General features: G+C 40.2%; 1 protein-coding gene across 2 annotated transcripts in view; it reads right to left on the minus strand.

The window, feature by feature from the left end:
* KIF3A (kinesin family member 3A) overlaps positions 1-27,429 on the minus strand; it is a 77,958-nt gene that overhangs the window by 15,148 nt on the left and 35,381 nt on the right. For both annotated transcript variants that reach the window (XM_075856459.1, XM_075856458.1), the window contains 6 exons: positions 19,775-19,931; positions 14,171-14,351; positions 13,948-14,058; positions 12,244-12,369; positions 9,386-9,439; positions 9,231-9,299 (listed from right to left, as the gene is read on the minus strand). In XM_075856459.1, the coding sequence (XP_075712574.1) occupies positions 9,231-9,299; positions 9,386-9,439; positions 12,244-12,369; positions 13,948-14,058; positions 14,171-14,351; positions 19,775-19,931 (698 nt within the window). The remainder of the gene's footprint in view (positions 1-9,230; positions 9,300-9,385; positions 9,440-12,243; positions 12,370-13,947; positions 14,059-14,170; positions 14,352-19,774; positions 19,932-27,429) is intronic.

Consider the following 27,429-nt stretch of genomic DNA (forward strand, 5'->3'; position numbering starts at 1 on the left):
TACATCCATGTGGATTGTATACTGATCATCCGCAGTGTCCTCTCAGTTATATAAGCATGAAGGATACTGTTAGGTCAGGAGAGAGTCACACCGGGAGGATCAGTAATGAGAGTAGTGAGCAGTTATAACAGTGCAGTCTTACCCATTTCAAAGGGGAGTAAGGAGTATCAATACACGTCCGTGCTGAGTCGCACACAGAAAAACCCCAACGCGCGTTTCGCTGTTCTTAGTCGCTTCCTCAGGGGGTACATTAGACCCATAATGTGTGTGGTCCTTTTATAGTGTGTGCACATACCCCAGTGAATCCACATTATCGCCGAGACGGAAGTCGGCGCTTGTCCGATGACGCGACCGGAAGCAAGGCATGCCCCACATCCGGCCCCGCACGCTGGAGCGCACATCCGGAGTCCCGACGCGTGACGGGAGTTCCGGACATGCGCAGTGCATGCATCGAAGCCGAAGGGGGCAGGCACCGCCGCAAGCCGCACCACCGAGCAAGCGCACGTCATCAAGGAGGTAAGTGGGTTCTAACTTGGAGAAATTTAAATTCCAGGAATAGAGCATAGTAATGTTCATCATATTTAAGAAGTTCTGACAGCATAACAGTATAGCTGTAGGGCCAATGTACCCCCTGAGGAAGCGACTAAGAACAGCGAAACGCGCGTTGGGGTTTCTCTGTGGACGACTCAGCACGGACGTGTATTGATACTCCTTACTCCCCTTTGAAATGGGTAAGACTGCACTGTTATAACTGCTCACTATTTCATTACTGATCCTCCCGGTGTGACTCTCTCCTGACCTAACAGTATCCTTCATGCTTATATAACTGAGAGGACACTGCGGATGATCAGTATACAATCCACATGGATGTAACATACGATAATCACTTCTGTGGGTAGTATATACAACTTTGCGGTATACACCACTTCGTCTGTTTTACATCATATTTTCCTGTGCTGAATGACGTACCACAGTACTAGTACTAGAGTCTTCGAATGATGTGTTTCTAAATGTATGTTATTTTGTAATAATAAAATTGATATATTCTTATATACTCCGACTATATGCTCTATTCTTTCTTCGGTATGGTTCTATATTTACGGAGCAGTCTATCCGATACATTATGGGGGGAAGTTGGCCTCTTAAACGTTACCTAGCCTGTAACCAATATGTGCTTGGAGTCTATTTATCTAAAAGCGTAAATAACATGTTCACTTTATTCTATGGGTCGGCAAGATTACGGGGATACCAAATATGTAAGGTTTTATATATTTTTTCCTACGTTTGCACAATAAAAAGCCTTTTAGAAAAAAAATTACTTGTTTTTGCATCGCCGCATTCCAAGAGCCGTAACGTTTTTATTTTTCCGTCGATGTGGCCGTATGTGGGCTTGATTTTTGCGGGCCAATGTGTAGTTTTCATTAGTACTAGTTTGGGGTACATAGGACTTATAGATTAATTTTTATTTAATTTTTTATGGGGGGAATGGGAGAAAAGCGAATTTTGCCGTTTTCTTGCCGGGTTTTTTTGGACGCCGTTCATCCGGCGGTTTAATTAATGTGTTCATTTTATTGTTTAAGTTGTTACGATCGCGGGGATACCATATGTGTATGTGTGATTTGTTTTGACACTTTTACTAAAACAAAACAAAAACACTTTTTGGGCAAAAAAAGGAGTTTTAATTTGATTTTCACTGTAATTTTTTTTTTTTTCCCCACAAACTTTATTTAACTGATTTACATATTTTTTTTTTTTAGTCCCACTAGGGGACTTCACTATGCGATCTGCTGATCGCATATATAATGCTTTGGTATACTTAGTATACCGTAACATTATTGCCTGTCAGTGTAAAACTGACAGGCAATTTATTAGGTCATGCCTCCGGCATCGCCTAACAGGCATTTGCTGAAGACAGACCTGGGGGTCTTTGTTAGGCCCCCGGCTGTCATGGAAACCCGTTGGCGACCCGCGATTTCTTTGCGGGGGCGCCGATGGGGTGACAGAGGGAGCTCCCTCCCTCTGTCAAACACATTAAATGCCTCTATCACTATTGACAGCGGCATTTAATGGGTTAAACTGCCGGAATCGGAGCTCGCTTAGATTCCGGCAGTTGCTGCAGGAGCCAGGCTGTGTATAACAGCCGTGCTCCTGCCACTGATCGCGTGGGTAAAGTGTCAGTACACGCGCCATCACAGGACAGATATATCCGTCCTCCTGCGCGAACTAGCAGCTGCAGAGGACGGATATATCCGTCCTTCGGCGTTAAGGGGTTAAGTTCACTGCTTGAAGTAGGCTAAAGTAAAAATGGAAAAAAGAAACAAAGAAAATGTATTTTCCCAATTCTGTCCAATATCATAGCTTAAAATGTGAGAAGATATTGTTTTTAGTTTGGTTTTAACCACTTCAGGACTGAGCCGGTTTTGGCCTTCAGGACGAAGCCGATTTTTCAAATCTGACATGTGTCCCTTTATGTAGTAATAACTCCGGAATGCTTTTGCCTATCCAAGTGATTCTGAGATTGTTTTCTCATGACATATTGTACTTTATGTTAGGGAAAAAATTTGGTCGATAAATTCAATATTTATTTGTAAAAAAACACCAAGATTTGAAGAAAATTTGCAAAAATTTGCATTTTTCTCAATTTAAATGTATCTGCTTGTAAAACAGATAGGAATACCACACAAAATAGTCACTAGTTAACATTTCCCATATGACTACTTTAGTTTGACATCGTCTTTTGAACATTCTTTTATTTTTCTAGGACGTTACAAGACTTAGAACTTTAGCAGCGATTTCTCATATTTTCAAGAAAATTTCAAAAGGCGATTTTTACAAGGACCAGTTCAGTTCTGAAGTGGCTTTGAGGGCCTTATATATTAGAAAGTCCCCATAAATCACCCCATTTTGAAAACTGCACCCCTCAAAGTATTCAAAACAGCATTCAGAAAGTGTTTTAACCCTTTAGGCGTTTTACAGGAATTAAAGCAATGTAGAGGTGAAAGTTACAAATTTCATTTTTTTTTCACAAAATTCATTTGTAATAAAAAAAAATTCTATACAACAGAAGGTTTTACCCGAGAAATGGAACTTATTATTTATTGCACAGATTCTGCAGTTTTTAGAAATATCCCACATGTGGCCCTAGTGCGGTCATGGACTGAAACACAGGCCTCAGAAGCAAAGGAGCACCTAGTGGATTTTGGGGCCTCCTTTTTTTTAGCATATATTTTAGGTACCATGTCAGGTTTGAAGAGGTCTTGTGGGGGCAAAACAATAAAAAAAAACAAAAGTGACCTCATTTTGGAAACTATACCCCTCAGGGAATTTATGTAGGGGCATAGTTAGCATTTTGAACCCACAGTTTTTTTGCTACATTTTTTTGAATTAGTATGTGAAGATGAACAAACGTAGAAAGTTGTAATTTTTTCAAGGAATAAAAGAGAAAAAACACCCCAACATATGTAAAGCAATTTCTCCCGTTTATAGCAATACCCCATATGTGGTAATAAACTGCTGTTTGGACCCACAGCAGGCCTCAGAAGGGAAGGAGCACCATTTGAATTTTGAAATTCTGATTTTGCTGGAATAGTTTTCAGTGCCGTGTCGCGTTTGAAATGCACTGGAGGGAACAAAATAGTGGAAACCCCCCAAAAGTGACCCCATTTTGGAAACTACACTCATCAAGGAATTTTTCTAGGGGTAAAGTTAGCATTTTGACCCCACAGTTGTTTTGCTGAATTCATTGGAATTATTCTGTAAAGGTAAAAATCTACTTTTTTTCTGAAAAAAGGTACCCATTTTTAATTTTTACAAGGAATAAAGGAGAAAAAGCACCCCAACATTTGTAAAACAATTTCTCCCGATTACGGAAATATGCCATATGTGGTAATAAACTGCTGTTTGGACCCACAGCAGGGCTTAGAAGGGAAGGAGCGCTATTTGTCTTTTGGAGCTCAAATTTAGCTGAAATGGTTTTTGGGTGCCATGTCGCATTTGCAAAGCCCCTGAGAGGCCGAAACAGTGGAGACCCCCCAAAAGTGGAAATTTCACCACTTAAAGAATCTATCTAGGGATATAGTGGGCATTTAGACCCCACAAGTCTTTTGCAGGATTTATTAGAATTAGGCCGTGAAAATGAATATCGACATTTCTTCCACTAAAATGTTGCATTTTTTCAATTTCACAAAGGATAAAGGGGGTAAAAGCGCCCAACATTTGTAAAGCAATTTCTCCCGAGTACGGCAATACCCCACATGTGGTCATAAATGGTTTTTCATTAGAAAGTAATTAACCCTTTCTGGACTGATCCATTTTTTTATTTTCCTTTTTAGTTTTTTCCTCCCCGCGTTCCAAGAGCCACAACTTTTTTATTTTTCAGTCAATAGAGCGGTATGAGGACTTATTTATTGAGGGACGAGCGGTCGTTTTTATTGATACCATTTTTTGGTACATACAACTTTTTGAGCACTTTTTATTACATTTTTAGGTAGAGCCAAGGTGACCAAAAAACAGTGATTTTGCCGTTTTAAATTCTTTATTTTTCACGTGAGACGGAGCGTACATCACCCCCCACACTACGACATGCTATGTCGTGGTGCGCGCAGGGGTTAATGTGCAGCGGATGGTGCAGAGTGAAAATTAAAATTTTCCACTCATATGCCATTTTAGTGCACTACATGTTATACCCAGTTTGTGCCACTGAAGACAAATACCTCAAAATATTAACCAGGTTCTCCTGGGTATGGCGATGCCATCTCTATGGACGTAAACTGGTGTTTAGGCACGCTGCAGGGCTCACAAGGGAGGGAGCGGCATTTGGCTTTTGGGGCGCAGATGTAGCTTGGTAGTAGTTCTGTTTGGGGTTTTACTGGTGTTTCAGTTTATAATGTGGGGACATATGTTATCTGTGCGGAGTACATCAGGGTACATGTTATCTGTGCGGGGTACATCAGGGTATAATAAGAGGGTATAATAATGCAGTAAATAAATAATAATCCGCAGATATGTGGCCGGTGTCGCACTGATAAATGGCGCCCGATCTTATCCGCTTTTGGACACTGCACATTTTGCATCGCCATATTCTGAGAGCCAGAACGCTTTTATTTTTTCACCACCGGAGCTGTGTGAGGATTTATTCTTTGCGGGACAATCTGTAGTTTTCATTGGCACCATTTTGGGGTAGCACAAATTTTTTTGATCACGTTTTATTCCATTTTTTGGCAAGCAGGGTGACCAAATACCATCAATTCTGACAATGTTTTTTATTCTTTTTTTTTATGGCGTTCACCCTGGGCTATAAATTACCATTGTATTTTATACTGCGGGTCGGTACGATTATGGCGATACTATATGTATATAATTTTTTTATGTTTTGCAGCGTTTGTGCAATGAAATCACTTATTTATAAAATAAATTATTTTTTGTGTCACCATATTCTGAGAGCGATAACTTTATTATTTTTCAGTCAAAAACGCGGTGTAAGGGCTTGTTTTTTGCGGGACGGGTTGTAGTTTGTATTGGCACCATTTTGGCGTACATGCGACTTTTTGTGATTTGGGCACTGTTTTTCGCGGTATTCACCGTGCGGGAAAAATAATATTACAGTTTTATAGTTGCGGTCGTTACGAACGCCGTGATGCCAAATATGTGTACTTTTCTTAACGGGTTAATTTTTTTCCTATAATAAAAGACTTACTATAGGAAAAAAAGCATTCTTTGTTTATGTCACTTCTAACTTTTATTTTTACACTTTTTAAAAACATTTTTATTATTTTTTTTTACTTTTTTTACTTGTTCCACTAGGGGACACTTCGACTTGCAGCTCTGATCGCTGCTGGAACACATTACACTACACACGTAGTGTAATGTGTTGTAACTGTCATTGTGACGTGACAGTCACACTGACAGGAAGCATCGGAGGACCGGCCGGAGGCTGATCCTCCGAGGCTTCCGTACATGGCAACCCGGAGGTCATTGTCTGGCCTCTGGTTGCCGTGAGAAGGATCGCTAGCCCCCACAAATACATGTGGGGGGCTGCCGATCCGCTGTAAACCTCTTCAATGTGATCGCAATCGACCACCGCATCGAAGGGGTTAATTGCCGATTTCAGCGGCGACAGGCCGCTGATCGGCAACGGGGAGAGCAGGGCTGACACCCTGTACAGTTAACCGCCGCTGCGGTGTAGCGCCGCGCTGCGGTTAACGGTCACAGCACTGACGTTAGTGCACGTCAAGGCGCGAAGTTACTGCACACATTGACGTGCATTAACGTCAAGGTGCGGGAAGGGGTTAAAGCCCAATCTATACTGCAAAAAGGGTCAACATTTTTTTCGGCCAGGCAAAAAATGAATACAAAAACATTAGGATTGTAGGACGACAAAACATTTTCTTATAGAAAAAAGTTTTGAAAGATCTCCAGTTCAGTAAATAAAGTGTTTCGTTTAGCAATACATAGAATAACTACATGAAACAAAAAGGTTTGTGTGTTGATTCTAGAATTACAAAACGGATAAAGAAAATGACTGCAAATCATCAGATGACTCAGAAGAGGCATTACTGTAGATGATCGGTCCAGATCAGATATGGCGAGATACCAAAAGTGCTAATGTGAGCCCATTGTGGCATCATTTACGCAATACAGTAGAGAATTGTATCACGGTCAACCCAAGCAATAGTGACATTATCTGACAAACAGAGAGGCTCCTGTGGAGTTTACCTAAAAAGTCCTACTATAAATATACACCGATAGCTCTTATGTTTCTGAATGACTCAGGAAATTAACACAACGTGTATGAACGCAGATTTAATACTTTTGATTATGTGGTATTTTTAAATTTATAAAAATAAAAATGTGAAAGTTGTGAGAGGAGCTACAGTATTGGTTCTGTGGATAACACAAAAAGTGGCAATAGATTAAATCATAAGACGTATTTCTTATATATCATTAGCAGAACAGCGGATTCGCCAGAATTTCTACTTTCATTTCAGCCGAGTGATGTCCAAATCTTGTGAGATTCTCCTCTTCTCTGGGGGATACCTGGGAAGGGGGGGGGGGGCTGATTCTATACAGCATATGAATGACAAATGTGTAGCCTTTTATTATTATTTTATAAGGGACTTTATTCCGAAACAGTTTCAACCATAACCTGTCCCCAGCTACATTTTTTTTTACCAAAATGCATTGCAACAGAATAATACCATTAATAGTATTTTATCACTTACCTCCCTCCCACACTAAATATCCTACATAAGGTTTCCTAACAAGATCTGGAGGAGGAAGTATTACACGCAGGACATCTGCGGGAGCAGCTCTGTATAAAGAGGGGGGGTCCTGAGAGTAGAACCCTCTATGACGTCCATATGCCCTAAGTGTTGTGTTGTGTTCAGAAGATGCGGCCATTCAATTAGGTTTTATATTTATTGCCACTTATACATACATAATAGAGAATTGTAGTTAATAGAGCTGAGCTGCAATACAGACAACCATTGGACCAGTGTGGTGCTATTTCTGGAAGTTTTTCTAATTCTGGACCAACCCTCTTATTGCCTTCGAACGACGAGCATTTAGGAATAAATGTAAATCACTAGACTCATAAAATAAGGTGCTAAAAATCCACACCGAAATACAGCAACAAAGCACAGTACAATGTATGGGGTTTTAACATACTCCATACACAAAAAGAATTAAAAAAAATCAAGAGCAGATTCTAGGTATGCTGCGGTTTTGGAAATCCTTAGTATGCCCCATCTGTAGCAGATTTGGCTCGGAGCGCGCTTCACAGTTCTGACTTTGGAGAGTGAATTTCTATTTTACATGGACTTTGAACCCCAGTAAAACCAGAACACATTAGTCCAATGAGATTTCTGTTTCAACCAGCATTTTAAAAATTCTACTGTTTGCCATTTTTAACGAACAAAAAATTTTTTATTGCTCCGCCGATGCAGTTATATGAGGGCTTTTTTTTTTTGCGGGACGGCTTGTAGTTTTTATTGGTACCATTTTGGAGTAGATGCGACTTTTTGATCACTTTTTATCAAATTTTTTTTTAAGTCAGAATTCACAGAAAACAGCAATTTTTCCATTGTTTTTTATTTTATTTTTTACGGTGTTCACGGTGCGAGTTAAATAATGTAATAGCTTTATAGTCGGGGTCGTTACGGACGCGGCGATACCAAATATGTGTAACTTTTTTGCTTTATTTTGTTTAATAGTAAAGCATTTTGTAAGGAGAAAAAGTGGGTTTTCACTTTTTTTTTTATTAACTTTTTTATTAAACTTTTTTTTACTTTTTTACTAGTCCCACTAGGGGACTTATCATCCGATCGCTTTTATAATACACTGCAATACTTCTGTATTGCAGTGTATTACTGCCTGTCCGTTTAAAACGGACAGGCATCTTATAGGCCATGCCTCTAGCATGACCTAGCAGGCATTCACTACAGGCAGACCTGGGGGCCTTTATTAGGCCCCCGGCTGCCATCGGAGACACAGACACTCAGCGATTTTATCGCCGGGTGTCGGTGGGATGAGAGGGAGCTCCCTCCCTCTCTCCAAAACCACTGAGATGCGGCGCTCGCTATTAAGCGCCGCATCTGAGGGGTTAAACGGGTGAGATTGATATTAATATCAATCTCACCCGTTCGAGCAGGGATGCCCCCAGCCTTCAGCTACCTCTGGTAGCCGAGAGCAGGGACATTTAACGGCTCCTTGACTGGTTTATTTATTCTGATGCAGTGCCGTGAAAAGGCTTATGCATTGGAATAAAGCCCACTAACGACCGCCAGGAAAAGGTGTACCGGCGGTCATTAAGGGGTTAAAGAAATGGAGCAATAATAGTCTTATATTCGGAAACCGCTTCATAGCAAACATGAACTGCCTAATACATCATGGTTTGTCTGTCATGAAAGTTATATTCTATAAAAGTTATATTCTATAAAAGTTATATTCTATAAAAGTTATATTCTATAAAAAAGTTATATTCTATAAAAGTTATATTCTATAAAAAAGTTATATTCTATAAAAGTTATATTCTATAAAAGTTATATTCTATAAAAGTTATATTCTATAAAAAAGTTATATTCTATAAAAGTTATATTCTATAAAAAAGTTATATTCTATAAAAGTTATATTCTATAAAAGTTATATTCTATAAAAGTTATATTCTATAAAAGTTATATTCTATAAAAGTTATATTCTATAAAAGTTATATTCTATAAAAGTTCTATTCTTACGTCCTTTTCTTTCTTGTCAGGTACAGGAGTCTGCTTTCTCATGTTGTTTCCAGTGTATGCAACGCATTTCTTAAAAAATAAGATAAAAACGTATGTTGTTAGATTTACTTGGAAGGTTATTATACAGATTACTGTAAACTAACAGACTTTCTTACCAGCTGCCACTCTCCAATATCTTCATTCCAGTGGACGTAATTTTCAATCATGTCCTAAACAGAAAAAATAAGTTATACATGTACTGTAGCTATAATTTTAGAATGAACACACAAATATATAATATCTATATATATTTCTAAGATTATGGTTTTTGGTTTTGTTTTTTCAAATATTTTTTTTTTTAATATTTACGTATTGTTTCAATTAAAATGAATATTGATCGGTCCAATTATGATTAAAAAAAAAAAAACAGCAAAAGCAAAAACGTGCATAAAGTTTTCTTACTTTTTCACATAAATATATATATATATATATATATATATATATATATATATATATATATATATATATATATATATATACACATACACACACGTTTGTGTGAAAAAGTAAGAAAACCTTATGCAAAGTTTTTGTTTTAGATTTTTTTTTCAATCATAAGTCGACCTATCATTATTGATTGTAATTGAAACAATAGGTAATTATACAAAAAAAATGCACCCTAAGAGAGGATCTTGGAGGAAATCGGTCTTCATAAACCTCTGACATTTCTTTTTGGTTTGCTCTCTGCTGTTGAAATGTGTGTGATCACCATGTCTACATAGAATGAGCTCTCTGAGGCCTTCAGAAAGAAGGTTACAGAAAGTTAAGAAAAATAAAAGGGGGAATGGAGGATTTTTCAATGGCAAAGGAAAACCTGGACCTAAACCCCATCGAGGAATTTTTATCAGGCAGAGGCAGAACATGAGAGAAACTCTTCATACATCACACAACTAAAAACATTCTCTGCGTAAAAAGTGAGGAAAACATCTTCCCAGTCAATGTCAGAGATCGGAAAAGCCTACGTTTCCGCCAAATGGGGCAATACCAGGTATTTTGGTGTAGTTATACTTTATCCACACAAGGAAATGGCACAATTTGTGTAGTCATTTTGTTATCATTTTTTTCTTTTCAATTACTTATCTTTAAATTTATATACTATTTAAATAAAGATCAAATATTGATATTCTTCCTTTTTTCACGCAACTGTAGTACCAAAGTAATGCAAATTTGAGAAATTTCCCCTTCTCCAGTCTCTTCCATACACTATGACATAAGACTAGTTGGCTCAGTTATTGAGGCCAACTATAAACATGCACATATATTGTATGTAGGTACGTACGTACGTACACACACACACACACACACACACACTTTATGGATAAAAGTACGTGGACACCTGACTTTCACACCTATACGAGCTCGTTGGACATCTCTTTCCAAAACTATGTTGGGTCCCATTTTATGGCTATAACGGCCTCTACTCTTCGAGGAAAATTTACAAGAGGCACTATGTATTCCGGTAGGTAGCGGTTTTTTTTTACATCTGAAAAACCCAGATTGGTCCATCAACTGCCAGACAGAGAAGAATGATTCATCATCCAGAGATCATGTATCACGATTTTTGCCTATATGAAAAAGATCCCGACGTATACGTTAAATATGGGCTGTGACAGATGCTTAACAGTGGCATCAGTCTTCCATAGACAAATATGGTATTTGTTTAACGGATACATCATGAAAGGCTATTGGAAAGCCCATAACATATTTTTGAAACGGATGCCTGTGACATATGCCACGCAGCGGCGTACATCACCCATAGGCTCCCATGTTAATAAAAAAAAGTAAACAAAATTTATTTATATATATATATATATATATATATATATATATATATATATATATATATATATATATATAGTTTTTTTTGTGGGATCCAGGGGGATAGCAAAGAGTACTCTACTATGCTATTTTTATCTTTAAATAGGAAAAGATGTACTGACGTATAATTACCCCGGTGAAGGCTAGAAGGGAACTATTTTGGCCTCCGTCGGCTAATAGAGTCCTATGCACACGTTTAGCATTTATGTCGGAAGCTCTCCTGATGTACACGCTGAAAGGACATCACAAAAGTGATATAAACAGGGCCTTAGGCACGTGTTCAGATGCTCGACCATGGAAATCCATTTTATGAAGCTTCCTATGAGCAGATCTAGCATATCAAAAATGTCACCAACTGACTCGTGGTAAAGGTTGCATCCTAAGACAGTGCCACGTTTAAAGTCACTGAGCTCTTCATTATGACCCATACTACTAGCAACGTTTGTCAACGGATATTGCACGGCTGTGTGCTTAGTTTTGGGGTATGTTCACACGCAGTGAGCAAAAACGTCTGAATATACGGACCGGTTTTCAGGCGAAAACCGCTCCTGATTTTCAGACGTTTTTGTAGCAACTCGCGTTTTTTGTGGCGTTTTTTACGGCCGTTTTTGGAGCTGTTTTTCAATGGAGTCAATGAAAAACACCTCCAAAAACGTCCCAAGTAGTGTCCTGCACTTCTTTTGACGAGCCGTCATTTTACGCGCCGTATTTTGACAGCGACGCGTAAAATAAAGGCTCATGGGAACAGAACATTGTAATTCCCATTGAAAGCAATGGGCTGATGTTTGTAGCCGTATTAGGGGCGTTTTTTCAGGCGTAATTCGCCCGAATTACGTCTGAAAAAACTGTGTGTGAACATACCCTTATGCACCTTTCTGCAATGGGCATGGCCGAAACAGTAACTTTATAAGGCGGGGTGTCCATATACTTTTGGCCATATAGTATATAAATTTCCACCGAAATTATTAGCGCTGTTTTCGGGAACCTTGCCAGTGATTTCCAGTGAAGGAAATCACCAACTAGCTCTAAATGGTTAATTCCCGAATATGTGAAGAAGCTGCGCCATAGGCGAGCATACAGTTTATAAGCAGATACATTGCAACGAACCACAACTGCAGAGCAGGATGTTAGCGGAACAATTCAATTATTGTGTTACCTGATATTCCTGTGGAATAAAATTATCAATGATGATCATCTGAAGTCGGAGCTCACGACTCAGCTGCCTGATATTCTCCAATAACCCTTCTATTTCTCTTTGGTGTTCTTGTTGCAGGTCGGCCATCTATGAAAAGTGTAACATTGTTCATCACTTGTATGTAACTATCGACAGCCAATTATTGAGCAATGGATCTATGTTGAATGGAGCGGAGTAACCTGCATCGTAGGTGGACAGGAGGGATGCTGTGCAGGGAAAATCTGGGAGGATTGCTGGGGGTCTCTGCAGTTTGACCTATCCCAATTAGAAAGTAATAGCATATTCTAGCAACATGCCATCACTTTCATCACGGGAATACTCACGTAAAGAGCCACACGCTGCATCATCACAAACCTTCTGGAGGAAATTAGGGTTCTTGGGGTCTGTTACATCCTTGTCAAGCTTAAAAGAAAACAAGCAGACACTTCCGCGCTGGGCTGATAAAAGGGGTCTCGATACAACACCCCCTTTCTATTCTGAAGTCGGCCAGGCGTTTCTGCTTCATAAAGCCCTATGATCAGCTGTTATAACTGCGGGAAGCGCCAGCTATCCATACATTTCACCTGCAGCAGAAGATGGCAGCCATTAAAATTAATGGCCACTTATTGTTTTACATGAATGGGCCCAGTCTGCTAGAGTGAGAACCCCCAGCAGCAGTAAATACCCTACATTTGAGAGGGAACAGGAGAAAGTTACGACCATTAATCCCTTAACGCATTATCACGTAATCGTACGGGATAAGGGTTAAGGGGGAAGTATGGAGTGTGCTCACAGGCTGAGCGCACTCCTTATACAGCGGATGACAGCTGTGTAATACAAAGCGACACCTTTGATTCCGCCCGTTGCAGTGAGATCATTTTGATTCCGCTTGTTTAACACCTGAAATGCCGCAGTCAAACGCAACATTTAAATTGTTGGAATCAGGGGTCGTCCCCCTCCAACGCACGTACCCCCCCGCATGCGATCGGGGGCTCTTAACGGTTGTCATGGCAGACTGATGAAGGCCCCCAGGTCTGCCATCTTTGTACTCCTTTGATGCCCTTTTATTTATAAAATAAAATAAAAAAATTTAAAAACGCCCCAAAAAAAAAATAGAAAAAAAATAAATCTAATTGTACGTACCAAAATATGGTACCGATAAAAACTACAGCTCGTCCCACAAAAAATGATCCCTCACAATCCTAAATCCATGGAAAAATAAGAACGTTATGTCTAACAATTTTTTTTTTAAAGTAGAAAAACATTAAAAAAAAAATTAAACCGTACTCTTATTGAGCCACAGAATAAAGTTGTCATTTTTACCGCACTGTGAAATATGTAAAAACAAAACCCAAAAAACAATGGAGAAATCCAAGTTTTTTCCAATTTCAGCCCGCAAATAATTTTTGCCAGTTTCCCACCACATTACATGGTACTTTAAATGCTACCAGTAGAAAAACTACAACTCCTCCCGCAAAAGATAAGCCCTCACACCACTCTATTGATGGAAAAATAAAAGTTCTGGCTCTTGGAAGGTGGGGAGTGAAAAACGAAAATCAAAAAATGCTTCGTCTCGGAGGGGTTGAGGGTGTATTCATATATTTTAGCCCAGCCAATATCTACATCTATTATAATATGGCCCTAAAATGTCAAACACCACAAGAATGTGTCGACTGAATAACAAACCTCAGACTTTGCAGCCATTAGCATGGTCCATACTTTCTTCAACTTTTTGGTTTTACCCTGTGCCTCCTCCTGTAAACTTGTGTATTTCTCCTCGATATCCAGCCGCTCTTGCTGCAAAAATGAAAAGATTTAAACTTAACCAGGAGAATTTATAAACTTCCCAATACAGAACTTTAGATTTTGTATCGTCTCCCACATCTTCCATTATGTAACAACCACATACCTCCTTTTCTTCCAATTCCCTTCGAAGTTTCTCTGCTCGCCTTCTCCGCTCTTCAAGCTCCTGATTTGATTCATCTAAAAGTTTCTCCTGCTCCTCTGCCTTGGCTAGTAAATCCACTCCTCCAACAATGACCTTTTTCTCCAAAGCCCCAAGCTTCTCAAGGAGCGACTGGTGTTCCAGTCTACAAGAGAATGGAAAGAATTACGGTACATTTTTTAGGGATGCACTTTTATTACCACAATTTCTTATAGAACCACAGCCAGATGAGTGCAGGGAAAAAAACTAAAATAAAAGTTGAATATTATTTGACAAGAGTTATGGGTTTTGTAGAACATTCCTTTACTAGAGGGGGATTCTTGTATCACATAACATGTGTTGTGAGATATCAGTATCAGCTAATGAGTATCCCTAGATTTAGAGGATTTAATACTAATCTTCCCTTATGATCAGATACATCAGAACTGTTCGATCAAAACTGATCATACGGAGAGTCTACCATAGATAAGAGACGACTAATAACTGAAGTGACGTACAAGAGAAGAGTTCTCAGGAAATGCTCATTTTTCATAATGCTGCATATTTGGAGCAGATTTTTGGCAGGGATTTTATACTGGTGATACCACAATGCCTGTGAATGAGATTGGCATCTACTGTGGGGGGAAAAAAAAAATCTGCATGGATTTTTGAATGTTTTGCAGGTTTTCAAATGCACATCATATCCCATCAGTAGCGAATCAGCGAGGATATGTTTCAATTAAATAAGAAAATTCACATGCAAAAATTAATGAGTATTTACGATGTAGTACAGTTATGGCTGGGCGATTATGATCTACATCAAAATCACGATTATTAATCGTAATCGAGGTTACATGTTCAATTAAACAATGTTTAGGTCACACCCCTTGTTGCATGTCACGCCACTATTTGCATGCCACACCATTTAATATAGATCCCCTGAGCCTGCTATATACTACTGAATATAATATACACCAGACACTGCCTCTCACACAGTATAATGCCCCCATATCTGCCCTCTACGCAGTATAATGCCCCCATATCTGCCCTCTACGCAGTAGAATGCCCCCATACAGCCTAATAAAAATCATAAAATACTTACCTACCTAACCCAGTTCCAACGACGAGTAGAGGAGATCCCTCTGCTTTTCCACTCTGTCGTTGTATATTTTCAGGTTCCACTGCACTTCTCGCATCTACCGGTGTTTCAGGCATCCTATTGGTCCATGGTTTCATTAATGGTCGCCAATTTACTTCTTGTTCAGCCTCAATACCCACATGTCATGGCGAGCGGACCGTGTCTGCCCGAACGTTATATACAGGAATAAATGGGGGTTATATACAGGGATAATGAGCGGGCTGGTACATACAAGGATGATGTGAATCTCTGTATATAACCTCCATCATCTCGGTATACAGGGGTTATGGGGGGTAATCTACAGGGATGATGGGGGGTAAATCTACAGGGACCCCATCATCCCTGAATATACCAGCCCACCATCATCCCTTTATATTATCCCCCATCATCCGTGCATATACCATTATGGCAGGCACCGTCTGCTCGCCGTGGCGTGCGGCCATTGAGGCTAAACGAAAAGTAAATTGGGGCAGCCATTGAGACCATGAACCAATAAGCTGCCTGAAATGACTGTATATGGCAAAAGTGCAGCAGACTCTGAATACATGCTGCCGGAGGACGCAGATACAGTTGAAACTGGAAAAATAACTAAAAAACCTAAATGCGCAAGATGACCTCAGCTATCTGCGCTGAATTTTTTTCTAATTAATTGCCCAGCACTAAGTACAGCCATACTGTTGTAACATGTAAATGGTCGTTCTCACCTACGGTACTGTATTACTAGCTCAATCATATATATATGCTTACATCACCATTCCTAGTATGTACGACGATAACCATCCATCTTATGGTCATAAGAATTGTATTGGTGGAAGGAGAAATAGACTGTGGGGAGAGGACTAGACAACAGGATGAGATCCTTTTGTTACAAAACAACATTGAAGACAACAATGCCCAAATAATGTGATTATTTGACATTTCTGATACTGAACCGGACAATTTCAAATGCAAGTTAAAGTGTATGTTCACAAACGCCAGAAGTCTAGCAAGCAAAATGGGGGAGCTGGAGGCCTTGATACTGGAAGAAAATATAGATTTAGTTGGTGCTGTTGAAACATGGCTGGACTCTTCACATGACTGGGCTGTAAATCTACAGGGTTTTACACTGTTTCGGAAAGACAGGACAAATAGGAAAGGCAGTGGTGTATGTCTGTATGTGAGAAGTGATATGAAGGCGAGTGTGACAGAGACATTAGAGGGTGAAGATTGTGAGGAAGTTGAAACCTTGTGGGTGGAATTACAAAGGGAGGTAAACACTGAAAAAATTACTTTTGGTGCAATCTATAGACCCCCCAATATAACTGAGGAGATGGAAGTTCAGCTATATAAACAGATGGAGCACAGGCGGGTACTGTAGTAATAATGGGAGATTTTAATTACCGGGATATTAATTGGTGTCATGGTTCGGCTTCAACTGCAAAGGGGAGACATTTCCTCAACCTGTTGCAGGAAAATTTTATGGGCCAGTTTGTGGAAGACCCGACTAGAGGTGAAGTTCTGTTGGATCTGGTCAGTTCTAATAATGCAGAACTTGTTGGGAATGTCAATGTTCGTGAAAACCTCGGTAACAGTGATCACAATATAGTTACATTTTACCTGTACTGTAAAAAACGAACACAGGCTGTGAAATAATGGTACAAAATGATAAATGGCAGATTTTAAAATCTACTGTATAATTATACTGAAAAATGTATTCGAGTATAAATTACAAATTAAACCAGACATGGCTTACACCGTCTGTCAAAAGGGGAATATATGACAATGAAAGGGCAATTGAAAAATACAAATCTGAGGGTACATCTGTAGCCTTTGTAAATTACAAAGCATAAAATCCACCAAAAAGTAATAAAATCAGCAAAACTACAAAATGAAAGGCAGGTGGCCAAGGATAGAACAAATCCCAAAAAGTTCTTGAAGTATATAAAAATGCAAAAAAGCCAAGGTCTGAATATGTAGGACCCCTAAATAGTGGTAATGGGGGGATGGTCACAGGGGATCAAGAGAAGGCAGAGTTACTAAATGGGTTCTTTAGCTCTGTATATACAACAGAAAAAAGAGCAGCTGATGTAGCCGGTGTCAGTGCTGTTAATATATAAGTTGATATACTAAATTGGCTGAATGTAGATATGGTACATGCTAAGTTAAATAAAATAAATGTACACAAGGCCCCGGGACCAGATGGGTTACACCCTAGAGTTGTTAAAGAGCCTAGTTCAGTTATTTCTGTCCCCCTCTTCATAATATTCAGAGTCTCTATAGTGACTGGTATATAGTGGCTATATACAATAAAGGACTGGTGCAGGGCAAATGCGGTGTCGATTTTCAAAAATTTGCTCTGTCTTCCCCAGGTAATTAGACCAGTAAGCTTAACATCCATCATGGGGGAAATTCTGATCGGCCATTGGAAGGACTATATACAGGATTATGTGACAAAAAAAAATAGTATTATAAAAAGGGACAGCTAGCATGGTTTTACTAAGGACAGAATTTGTCAAACCAACCTGATTTGTTTCTATGAAGAGGTGAGCAGAAGCCTAGACAGAGGGGCCGCTGTGGATATAGTGTTTTTGGACTTAGCAAAGGCATTTGACTCTGTCCCTGATAGATGTCTAATGGGTAAATTAAGGATTATAGGTTTAGATAGTATAGTTTGTAATTGAAATGAGAATTGGCTCAAGGACCGTATCCAGAGAGTTGTGGTCAATGATTCCTACTCTGAATGGTCCCCGGTTATAAGTGGTGTACCCCAGGGTTCCGTGCTGGGACCACTATTATTCAACTTATTTATTAATGATATAGAGGATGGGATTAATAGCACTATTTCCATTTTTGCAGAGGACACCAAGTTATGTAGTATTGTTCAGTTTATTGAAGATGTTCATAAATTACGAGCGGATTTGGATACACAGTGTTTGGGCATCCACTTGGCAAATGAGTTTTAATGTAGATAAATGGAAAGTTATGCATCTGGGTACCAACAATCTGCATGCATCATAGGTCTTAGAGGGAGCTAAACTGGGAGAGTCACTTGTTGAGAAGGATCTAAATAACAGCATGCAATGTCAATCAGCTGCTTCAAAGGCTAGCAAGATAATGTCGTGTATTAAAAGAGGCATGGACCCGCGGGACAGGAAAATATTATTACCTCTTTGCAAAGAATTAGTGCAGCCTCATCAAAAATATGCAGTTAAGTTCTGGGATCCAGTTCATAGAAAGAATGCCATGAAGTTGGAAAAAAAATACACAGAAGAGCAACTAAACGAATAAGGGGCATGGAGAATCTTCAGTTTAATTATTTTAATCTTTCCTCAAAACTATTTAGCCTTGAAAAGAGACGACTAAGGGGGGACATGATTAACTTAAATAAATATATGAATGGCCCATACAAGAAATATAGCGAAAACTTGTTCCATGTAAAACCTCCTCAAAAGACAAGGGGGCACTCCTACCGTCTGAAGAACAAAAGGTTCAAATCTGCAGAGGCAACAAGCCTTCTTTACTGTGAATCTATGGAATAGTCTACCGCAGGAGCTGGTCACAGCAGGATCAGTAGATGGCTTTAAAAAAGGCTTAGAGAATTTCCTAGAATTAAAAAATATCAGCTCCTGTGTCAATGTGTAGAATTCTTGTTTAAATATTGATCCAGTCCGATTAAACCTTCTTCGAGATCAATAGGGGTAAAACAAAGCTCTATTATTTCTCCCATCCCCTCCCTTTCTCCCATCCCTTGGTTGAACTTTATGGATATAGGTCTTTTTTTCGACCGTACTAGAACTATGTAACTCAGCTCCATGGTGTAAAGAAATTGAATTGTGCAAATCCAACATTAGACCAGCTACTCTCTAAGATAATGCAGAGTATTATATTTCACCAATAAATTGGCCCTAAATAAATTCACCAAATCAAGCAATGGCTGGTATACGGTTATTACTCTCTTCTATGCTTTGTCCATTTCCCTTTATTTTCGATTGGCACAAACTTGCAATGTAATATACAATAAATAATTCCTAAATGATTGTTGTAGTACGGAATAGATTTAAAAATATCTGCTCTTATAATGGGAAGAACCAATAGCTGAACTTTAAAATATAGCTCCACTACAGTGGGTTACCATAACTATATGGCAATATACTATCCCAACCACAAATAATACTTTTCATCACAAAGGCTACCTTACAAGGTTTCTCAAAGTCTGACAGGAGGGGTAGGACAGGAACGGTGTTGACTTTAAGAGGCACAGAATCCTGAAGTGACACACTGGGGGGATTTATCGAAAAGGTCGAGTGGGGCAGTTGATTACAGTTTCCTGTTTTACCATTAAAATGGCCTATAAAAAAAATGAGAGTTGGGATATAATTGGTTGCTATGAGCAATAAATACACCTAAAAGGTATGGAAAATATTTATTAACAGATGTAACAGACACAGGACAGAACTGTATATAATACTTACTGGGCCTTAAATAGATCTTTCTCCCTCTTCTCCAGCTCTGCTCTCGCTTTATTTCGTTCTTCTTCCTCCATGTCGAGTTTTGCTTCAAGTGCCTTCCTTTCTTCATCAATCCGTGCTTGCATCTCAACCATTTTATCTGGGGACACCTTCTTCTTGCCTATGGGACAAATGTTAACTTTACACATAGAACCACGAGAATGCTTTGCTGCTTATCAATGGACAGACCACCATCATGTGGGTTGAGGCGTATTCAAAAACCAAATCTTGTATTGAAAGGTGTACCCATTCAATACAATAGTATATAACGTAGCCCCCAAACACACAAGCCAACACCTATTATGGTGCAGTTTAATTAGTAACATCAGCCATTCCACACTACAGCATTCGCAAGATACCAGAATGGTCCAGAAGTTCATTCAGCAATTCTATTACTTGTAATATTGCATGATGCAAAAGGACCAGACAGAATAGAGTGTTCTCAAGATAATAATGTAGACTTCTCTTGTTATTTGGAATTAACAGTGAAACCAGTAATGGTCTTCTAAAACTATAAAAGATAAAAATCATAATTGCTCAGCTCAATGCCAGATGGAGGTTCCAAAGCTCTTTCTGCCTCATACTGTAGGAAACCCAAAGAGGACTACTTAAAAAAACCGAGCACAAACCCATTACACCAACCTGATTCTTCTTGCATTAAGTAGAAGTTGCAATTATAGCGGAGAGGCAGCATTGGCGTGAAGAGAGGAAAAAAGAAAGTTACATTACTCAAGATCATTTGTATCTTGCAGAAAGAGCCTATAAGGTTTGCAAGGACGTAACAAATTATCTGTGACCACTACTTTTGCGTGAGAAAGCAAATGTTAAAATAAAGGGTATTGGTGAGATAGCAACCAACTTTCTGTTATTTAACGTTCTAAACCACATTCCTAGACCTGCTCTGCACCAGGAAGCAGCGATGACATAAAATACACCAGTAATAAAAACTCAATATACACTAGATGGCCAAAAGTATGTGGACACCTGATCATTACACCTATATGAGTTTATTGGACATCCCATTCCAAAACCACAGGTGATAAAAACGGAGTTGGGTCCCTTTTGCGGCTAGAATAGCATTAACTCTTCTAGGAAGGCTTTCTACAATGTTTTGGAGTGCGTCTGTGGGAATTTGTGCCCATTCAGCCAAAAGAGCATTTGTGAGGTCAGTCACTGGTGTTGCATGAGACGGTCTGGCTCACGAATTTGCGGTCTGGCTTGCAATTGCCGTTTCAATTCATCCCAACGATGTTTCATTGGGTTGAGGTCAGGACTCGGTGCAGGCCACTGGAGTTCTTCCACACCAAACCATGTCTTTATGGACCTTGCTTTCTGCACAGCGGAACGGTCATGATGGAACAGGAAAGGGCCTTCCTTAAACTGTTCCCACAAAGTTGGAAGCATACAAATTATCTAAAATGTCTCACTCCAGAGTTCACTGGTGGTGGCTTTACATCACCCCAACCAACGCTTGGCTTTGTGCCTAGTGATCTTAGGCTTGTGTGCCGCTGTTCGAGCATAGAAACACATATGACAACTCGACACACAGCTCTTGTGCTGATGTCACTTCCAGATGCAGTTTGTAACTCTGTAGTGACTGATGCAACAGAGGATAGGCCATGCTCCCAGTGGCCCAGCTCTGTCAGTTTGCATGGCTTTGTGGCAGAGCTGCTGTTACTCCTAGACATTTCCACTTCACAATAATAGCACTTACAGCTGAATTGGGCAGATCTAGCAGATGACAAATTTCATGAACTAACTTGTAGCAAAAGTATCATCCTAAGACAGTGCCACATTTAAAAAAAATTGAACTCTTCAGTACAAGCCAGACTACTAGCCATGTTTGTCTATGAACTATGGGGGACATTCTGGCTCACTTAATGTCAGGGGAAACTAGGATCCGGCATGTTTATATATTTTTTTTCCCGGAGCCAAAAGTTTATTAAAATTTCTGCAGACCGTTAAGCTCAAATCTTCCAGCATTTTCTGCTTGTACATAACAATTTCTGGAAAGTATTGTCTTTAACCTCGGGGCGCCATCAGCTTTACAATTACGGTGCTGGAAGCCTGTGTTAAGGACCAATACAGAAACTGTGCCTGCACCATCCCCCCGCGGGGGGTTGGTTGTGATTGACAATTGTGACCGGAAGGGCAACGCTGATGTGAACAAGCCCTAAAGGGCTCAAACCAGACACTGCACAGTAATTTGATATTAAGGTAAAAAGTTCCTGAATGTAGTAAACCACGGAGAACTGCATTATGGGAGAACTGCTAAGCTCCTATGGGTATGTCTGCAAACAGGGTTTAGACTCCAGCAGCAACCAGCGCGTATGTATTTCTGGACTCTATCTTGGGATTAGTAGAAAATAGGAAACACAAATAGAGGAATGGACGTAAAAAAGTTGCAAGTTTAGGCGCATGCTTTTTCTTTGCGTAAACGAATTTAACTTTTTTTTACATTTTACACTGTGCCCGCTACTTTAAGAAGTGGGCGTAGCTTAACAAAAGAGGTGGGGACACCAATGGCTAGGAAAGACAGACAGACTGTAATGACGGGTAGGGAGACAAACAGGTGAGCCCTAATCTACTCGCCACTCAGTCCCTGCCTACTTGCACGGCCTGTCCTAGGCGACGGCGTACAACTGGGCGACGGTCCCTACGCTCAATATGTGCACGACAGACAAACAGAAAAGGGTACACAGAAGCTAAGGGAAATGGGGCAGTTGCCCACGGCAAGACCGTGAGCAACAAGCGTAGTGAACGAGCCGAGTCAAACCAGGAGTGTACGAGGTACCAAACGCAGAGCAGGAGCGTAGTCAGTAAAGCCAGGGTCAAAATGAAGCAAGGTCAATAATGATAGCAGGAGCAGCAGAGCCAGGAAACAGGAAAGAATCACAGGCAAAGACAAGCAGGAAATGAAGGTATAAATAGACCGAGGGCGGGAGCTAGAACCGTCTGGCCAGGCAGTGATAGGTTCTCCCACTCCTGAGCCTCCCAGTCTGAGTGGTAGCAGATCGAGTCACTCTAACAGACATAGAAGCAGGTGCAGACTGATTAACCACAGGCGTCAACACAGAAGCTGTGTCTGGCAGATCCTTTACACAGACACTCTGGAGAGGTGGTCAGGCTTACGGAAACGTCTATGCGAGTTACAGAAGCAACACAGCAGAACAAGCTGCGCGGTTTCCGTAAGCTCGGGCACCTCTCCAAACAGTCTCCGATTGGATGCAGCAGCTGATGAGGTCGGGAACCCCCCATTCTCGAGATTGGTGCAGGTGCCAGAGCTGAAACCCACATCTATAAAGCTGGGGATATGCCATAAATTCCGGAGATGGAAATACCTCTTTAAGTAAATAAATTGTGAGAAATAGTGTTTCTACCTTTTTTCGTTTGTCTTCTAAATTATGAGAAAACAACTCATTTTCCAAAGGTAAATCAAAGTCAGATTTATCATAGACACATATACAATCTGCTATGAGATTCACTAATCGAGGCATGGAGGACTGTGTGGACAGTAAAGGATGTATATTTACATCATCTTATCAGTAAACCATCACCCCAAACAGAAGTCTGCGGCAATATATCATGTAGAAAAAAAAGTAAGCGGACAGACAAAACGCAGATAAGAAACAACAGCGTAAAAGGTCAACTCTTAATAATTTCCTAATGAACTGAAAGTTCAACCAAAAAATGTTGGTTTATATTCATAATTCATTCGTATTTACTAAACTATAGTAAATAGGGCTGGGCGATCAAAATTCATTTTAATAATTTGCTCTTTCAATGCACCACGATTCTGATTCTTTCAAAATCAGAAAAATCGATTTAGCCGCTGCTCCCATGGCAGCAACTTCTCATCTGGTGTCACTGCCCTCTGTACTGGCTCTGCCAATCAATTACTAATGGAAGGGACTGTTGGCGCCAAAGGGTAAGCAGAGGCAACAGATGTGCAGGAATTCTGTACCGCTGGATATTAGTATTATTATACGTCACATAGAATAAACAGCTGTTGCATGCGTGGGTTGAAAACCTACTGTCTTTGCTTACCCTTGGGTGCCGACAGTCACAGCTATAAGTAATTGATTGGCTGCGGAAGAAAACACACAGTTTAAAAAAAAACAAAAAACCTCCATACTGTATCTCATCCTCCAGTTCTCTCTTCCCTTCTCCCATTAGGAGACAATGGCTCATTATATGCCTGTGTGACTGTAATATGTAATTTGTCTGCAACATGATGTAAATGTAGAGTGTGTACATAAGTATATGTGACTGTATGTTATGAGTGCGCACATCTAAGTAGCGAGTGTTCATGAGTGCGTGTTTGTAGGTAGCGAATGTGTGTTGCGAGTATGCATACCTGTATATAGTGAACATACGTACGTGTATAAACGCCTGTATGTTGCATATGTGTGCAGTGAGTGAGTATATGTGTGCAGTGAGTGAGCATGTATGTGCATTAACTGTTAAGGCCCCTGCACATGTGGCAGATTTTGTTGTAGAAATCCATGCACCTGCTACAGAAACAACCCCATTCAGATGAATGCAACGGATATTCAGTCGCAGAAATTTCTGCAATAAAATATGTCGCATGTGCCTGCACCTTAAGGGCTGATTCAGACGAATGTGGCGTTTTTGCGCACGCAAAACACGCGGCGTTTTGCCTGCGCAAAAGCCACTTACCTGCTTCGTGAGGCAGCATCATATGATGCGCGGCTGCGTGTTTTTTTCGCGCAGCCGCCATCATTATGACACACCATTCGGATGTTTGTAAACAGAAAAGCATGTGGTGCTTTTCTGTTTACATTCATCCTTTTGACAGCTGTTGCGCGAAAAAGGCAGTTCGCACGGAAGTGCTTCCGTGCGGCATGCATGGTTTTCACGCACCCATTGACTTCAATGGGTGCGTGATGCGCGAAATACGCCGATATTGAACGTGTCGCGCTTTTTACGCAGCGGACAAACGCTGCGCAAAAAGCACGGACTGTCTGTGCTGCCCCATAGACTTGTATTGGTCCATGCGTGCCGCGTGAAAACCACTTCGTCCCCATGCACATGACCGTAAAAAAAAAATCTCCGTAATTGTGGACCGTAATACGGTCCGCAATTACGGACCCATTCGGTTCTATTGGCCGAGGACACCTTTCCATATCGCTACGAATAGGTGTCCGTGCCGTAGAACTGTACCACAAAAGAACATAGAACATGTCCTATCTTTGCGTTTTACGGGCTGTGCTCCCATATTTTGTATGAGAGAGCAGGCCAAATATGTGGGCTGCGGCCGTGTTCACAATATGGGATTACGGACACGGCCGTGTGCATGAGGCCTGTCCCTCTGACGTTCTGCATACCAGCCTCCTGGGATGACGTTTTATCCCATGTGACTGCTGTAGCGTTCACACGTTATGAAAAGTCATCCCAGAAGGCCGGCCTGGACGAAAAAGCACAGAATTCTTTGAATTCAAAGAGCAAGATTTTTAAAAAAATTTTTGGGATTTGCATTTTTTACTGCAGAATCGAAGGTTTTCTGCCGCAAAAATAGCAACATCTGCGATTTGTTGCAGGTTTTATCCACCCATTGAATCCAATGCGGAAAACCCGCAACAATAAAGCAGCGATTACGCAAATACAATTTGATTGGGATAAATTAAGCAATTAAACTTTTTGCTAATGTAGCAATATGAAGAATGGCTTTAGGTCAATAGCAGCTAACCATTTATTGATTCTGTGGTGTCAGACAGGGATTCCATCCGTTCACATAAGCTTCTATCACATTATGTAAACATGCACCATTGTATATGATAAATCAACATTATCTTGACCCCATTGTATATGATACTACGTTGTATAATGTAAACATATACCATTGTATGCGAATTCTCTTGGTCTCCTGGTGCACGTCACACATACGTCATATTGGCTATATAAACTGCCATCATTATTAATTACAGCAGTTCTGAATAGGAATTCAGAGCTCTGTGTACACACAATAAAGCCTTATACACATGACCGTGTTTGGTCCGTGATATATGGACCCCAGGTCGTCCGCATTTCCCGGACCGAACACAGTTCTGGGAGCCAGGCCCCTAGAATCATAGTTATGTATGACGCTAGGAGTCCCTGCCTCCCCGCGGGACTACTGTCCCATACTGAAAACAAGTTTCAGTACGGGGGAGTATTCAAGCGGTGAGGCAGGGACTCCTAGCGTCATACATAACTATGATGCTAGGGGCCCGGCTCCCTGACAGATCACGGACCGAACACAGTTGTGTGCATGAGGCTTAAACCTTCTTTAACCTAAAGAAGCCGGCATGTGATTCCTACTGGAGATTTAGACGTTTTTACGCTGCCTTGATATGCTTTGAATTAAAAAAAACTGCACCACAGGTCAATTTCTGAGTGCTTTTTTCGCTTTTCATTTACGCAGCATGTTGATGATATTTGTTCAAATCTCATCCGCTCTGCTGCTACTGCATATACGCTACAAAAACTAAATCCATTGCGGGAAAATCCAGTTTTTATGCTACATGTGAACTCGGCCTAAGGGTGAATTTAGATGAAACTTTTTCGCCACACCGTAAAAACCCAACAAAAATTGTGATGCTGTTTCCGATGCAGTTTTTACATTTATTTGACATGTTTCACAAGTACAAACCGCACAGGCAAAAACCCATATCGATGAGATGAGAAAAATCGCCCATTATGTTGAAAAAACATCTGAAAAATGTGTTTTGCTAAGTGTTTCAGCTATATTCTGGTTTTAAATGTACAAGTAATAGACATTCAGCTGAAAAACTTAAAGTGCATTAACAATTAAAAGGGACTTGCATTGTTTAGATGCGTTTTTCTCCCCAACAGTTCAGAAAACGCAACATGTGAACTCAGCCTGAGACTTTTTGTAGCACTACTGACTAATTTTAAGAATTGAGCTACAGCTGCAATCCCGGCACTTCGTTAACGTTTGTTTGGTACTCACAGCAGAGCAAGCGTAATCTCGCGAGATCTCGCTGTAAATGACAGGTTACAGCAAGATTACGCTTTGCTCTGCTGTAAGTACCAAACAAACGTTAACGAAGTGCAGGGATTGTGAATGGACATCCCGTCCTTGCTGGAAGGAATGTCTATTCACTGTCTAAACACTTTAGTAACGTTAATATGTCAGTATAAGACAGCACATAGCGAACAACGCAGTGTCACTATGCACTGACTAAATGAATGGAGAGAAGTGCATGACGCTGATTGGTCAGCGTCATACACTCCTCTGTACAACGCCCACTTGGTCTAAAGTAAAAATACACCCACTTTGGCATTACGAAACTAATTAGCATAAAGCTAAAATTGCTCCTAACGTGGTGAAAACAGATCGTTTTTCGAAATAAAAAGCACTGCTGTCACCTACATTATAGTGCTCATCTCCTTATGTAGGAGATAGGGCACTTATAATGTGGTGACAGTCTCTTTAAGGTGCATTTAAAGGAGAGGTTTTTGACCACTAGATAAAAAAAAAATAATCTCTAAAATCGCTGCGCTTTCCGATGCATGTTTTTTAAGGTAAAACTTTTAAAAGCAATGTGTTTTACCTGTAAAAACCGTGCAGGCAAAAACCGCATCGCAAATACCAG

This window comes from Rhinoderma darwinii, chromosome 3 (genome assembly GCF_050947455.1).
Source record: "Rhinoderma darwinii isolate aRhiDar2 chromosome 3, aRhiDar2.hap1, whole genome shotgun sequence".
In the NCBI taxonomy this organism is placed as follows: domain Eukaryota; kingdom Metazoa; phylum Chordata; class Amphibia; order Anura; family Rhinodermatidae; genus Rhinoderma; species Rhinoderma darwinii.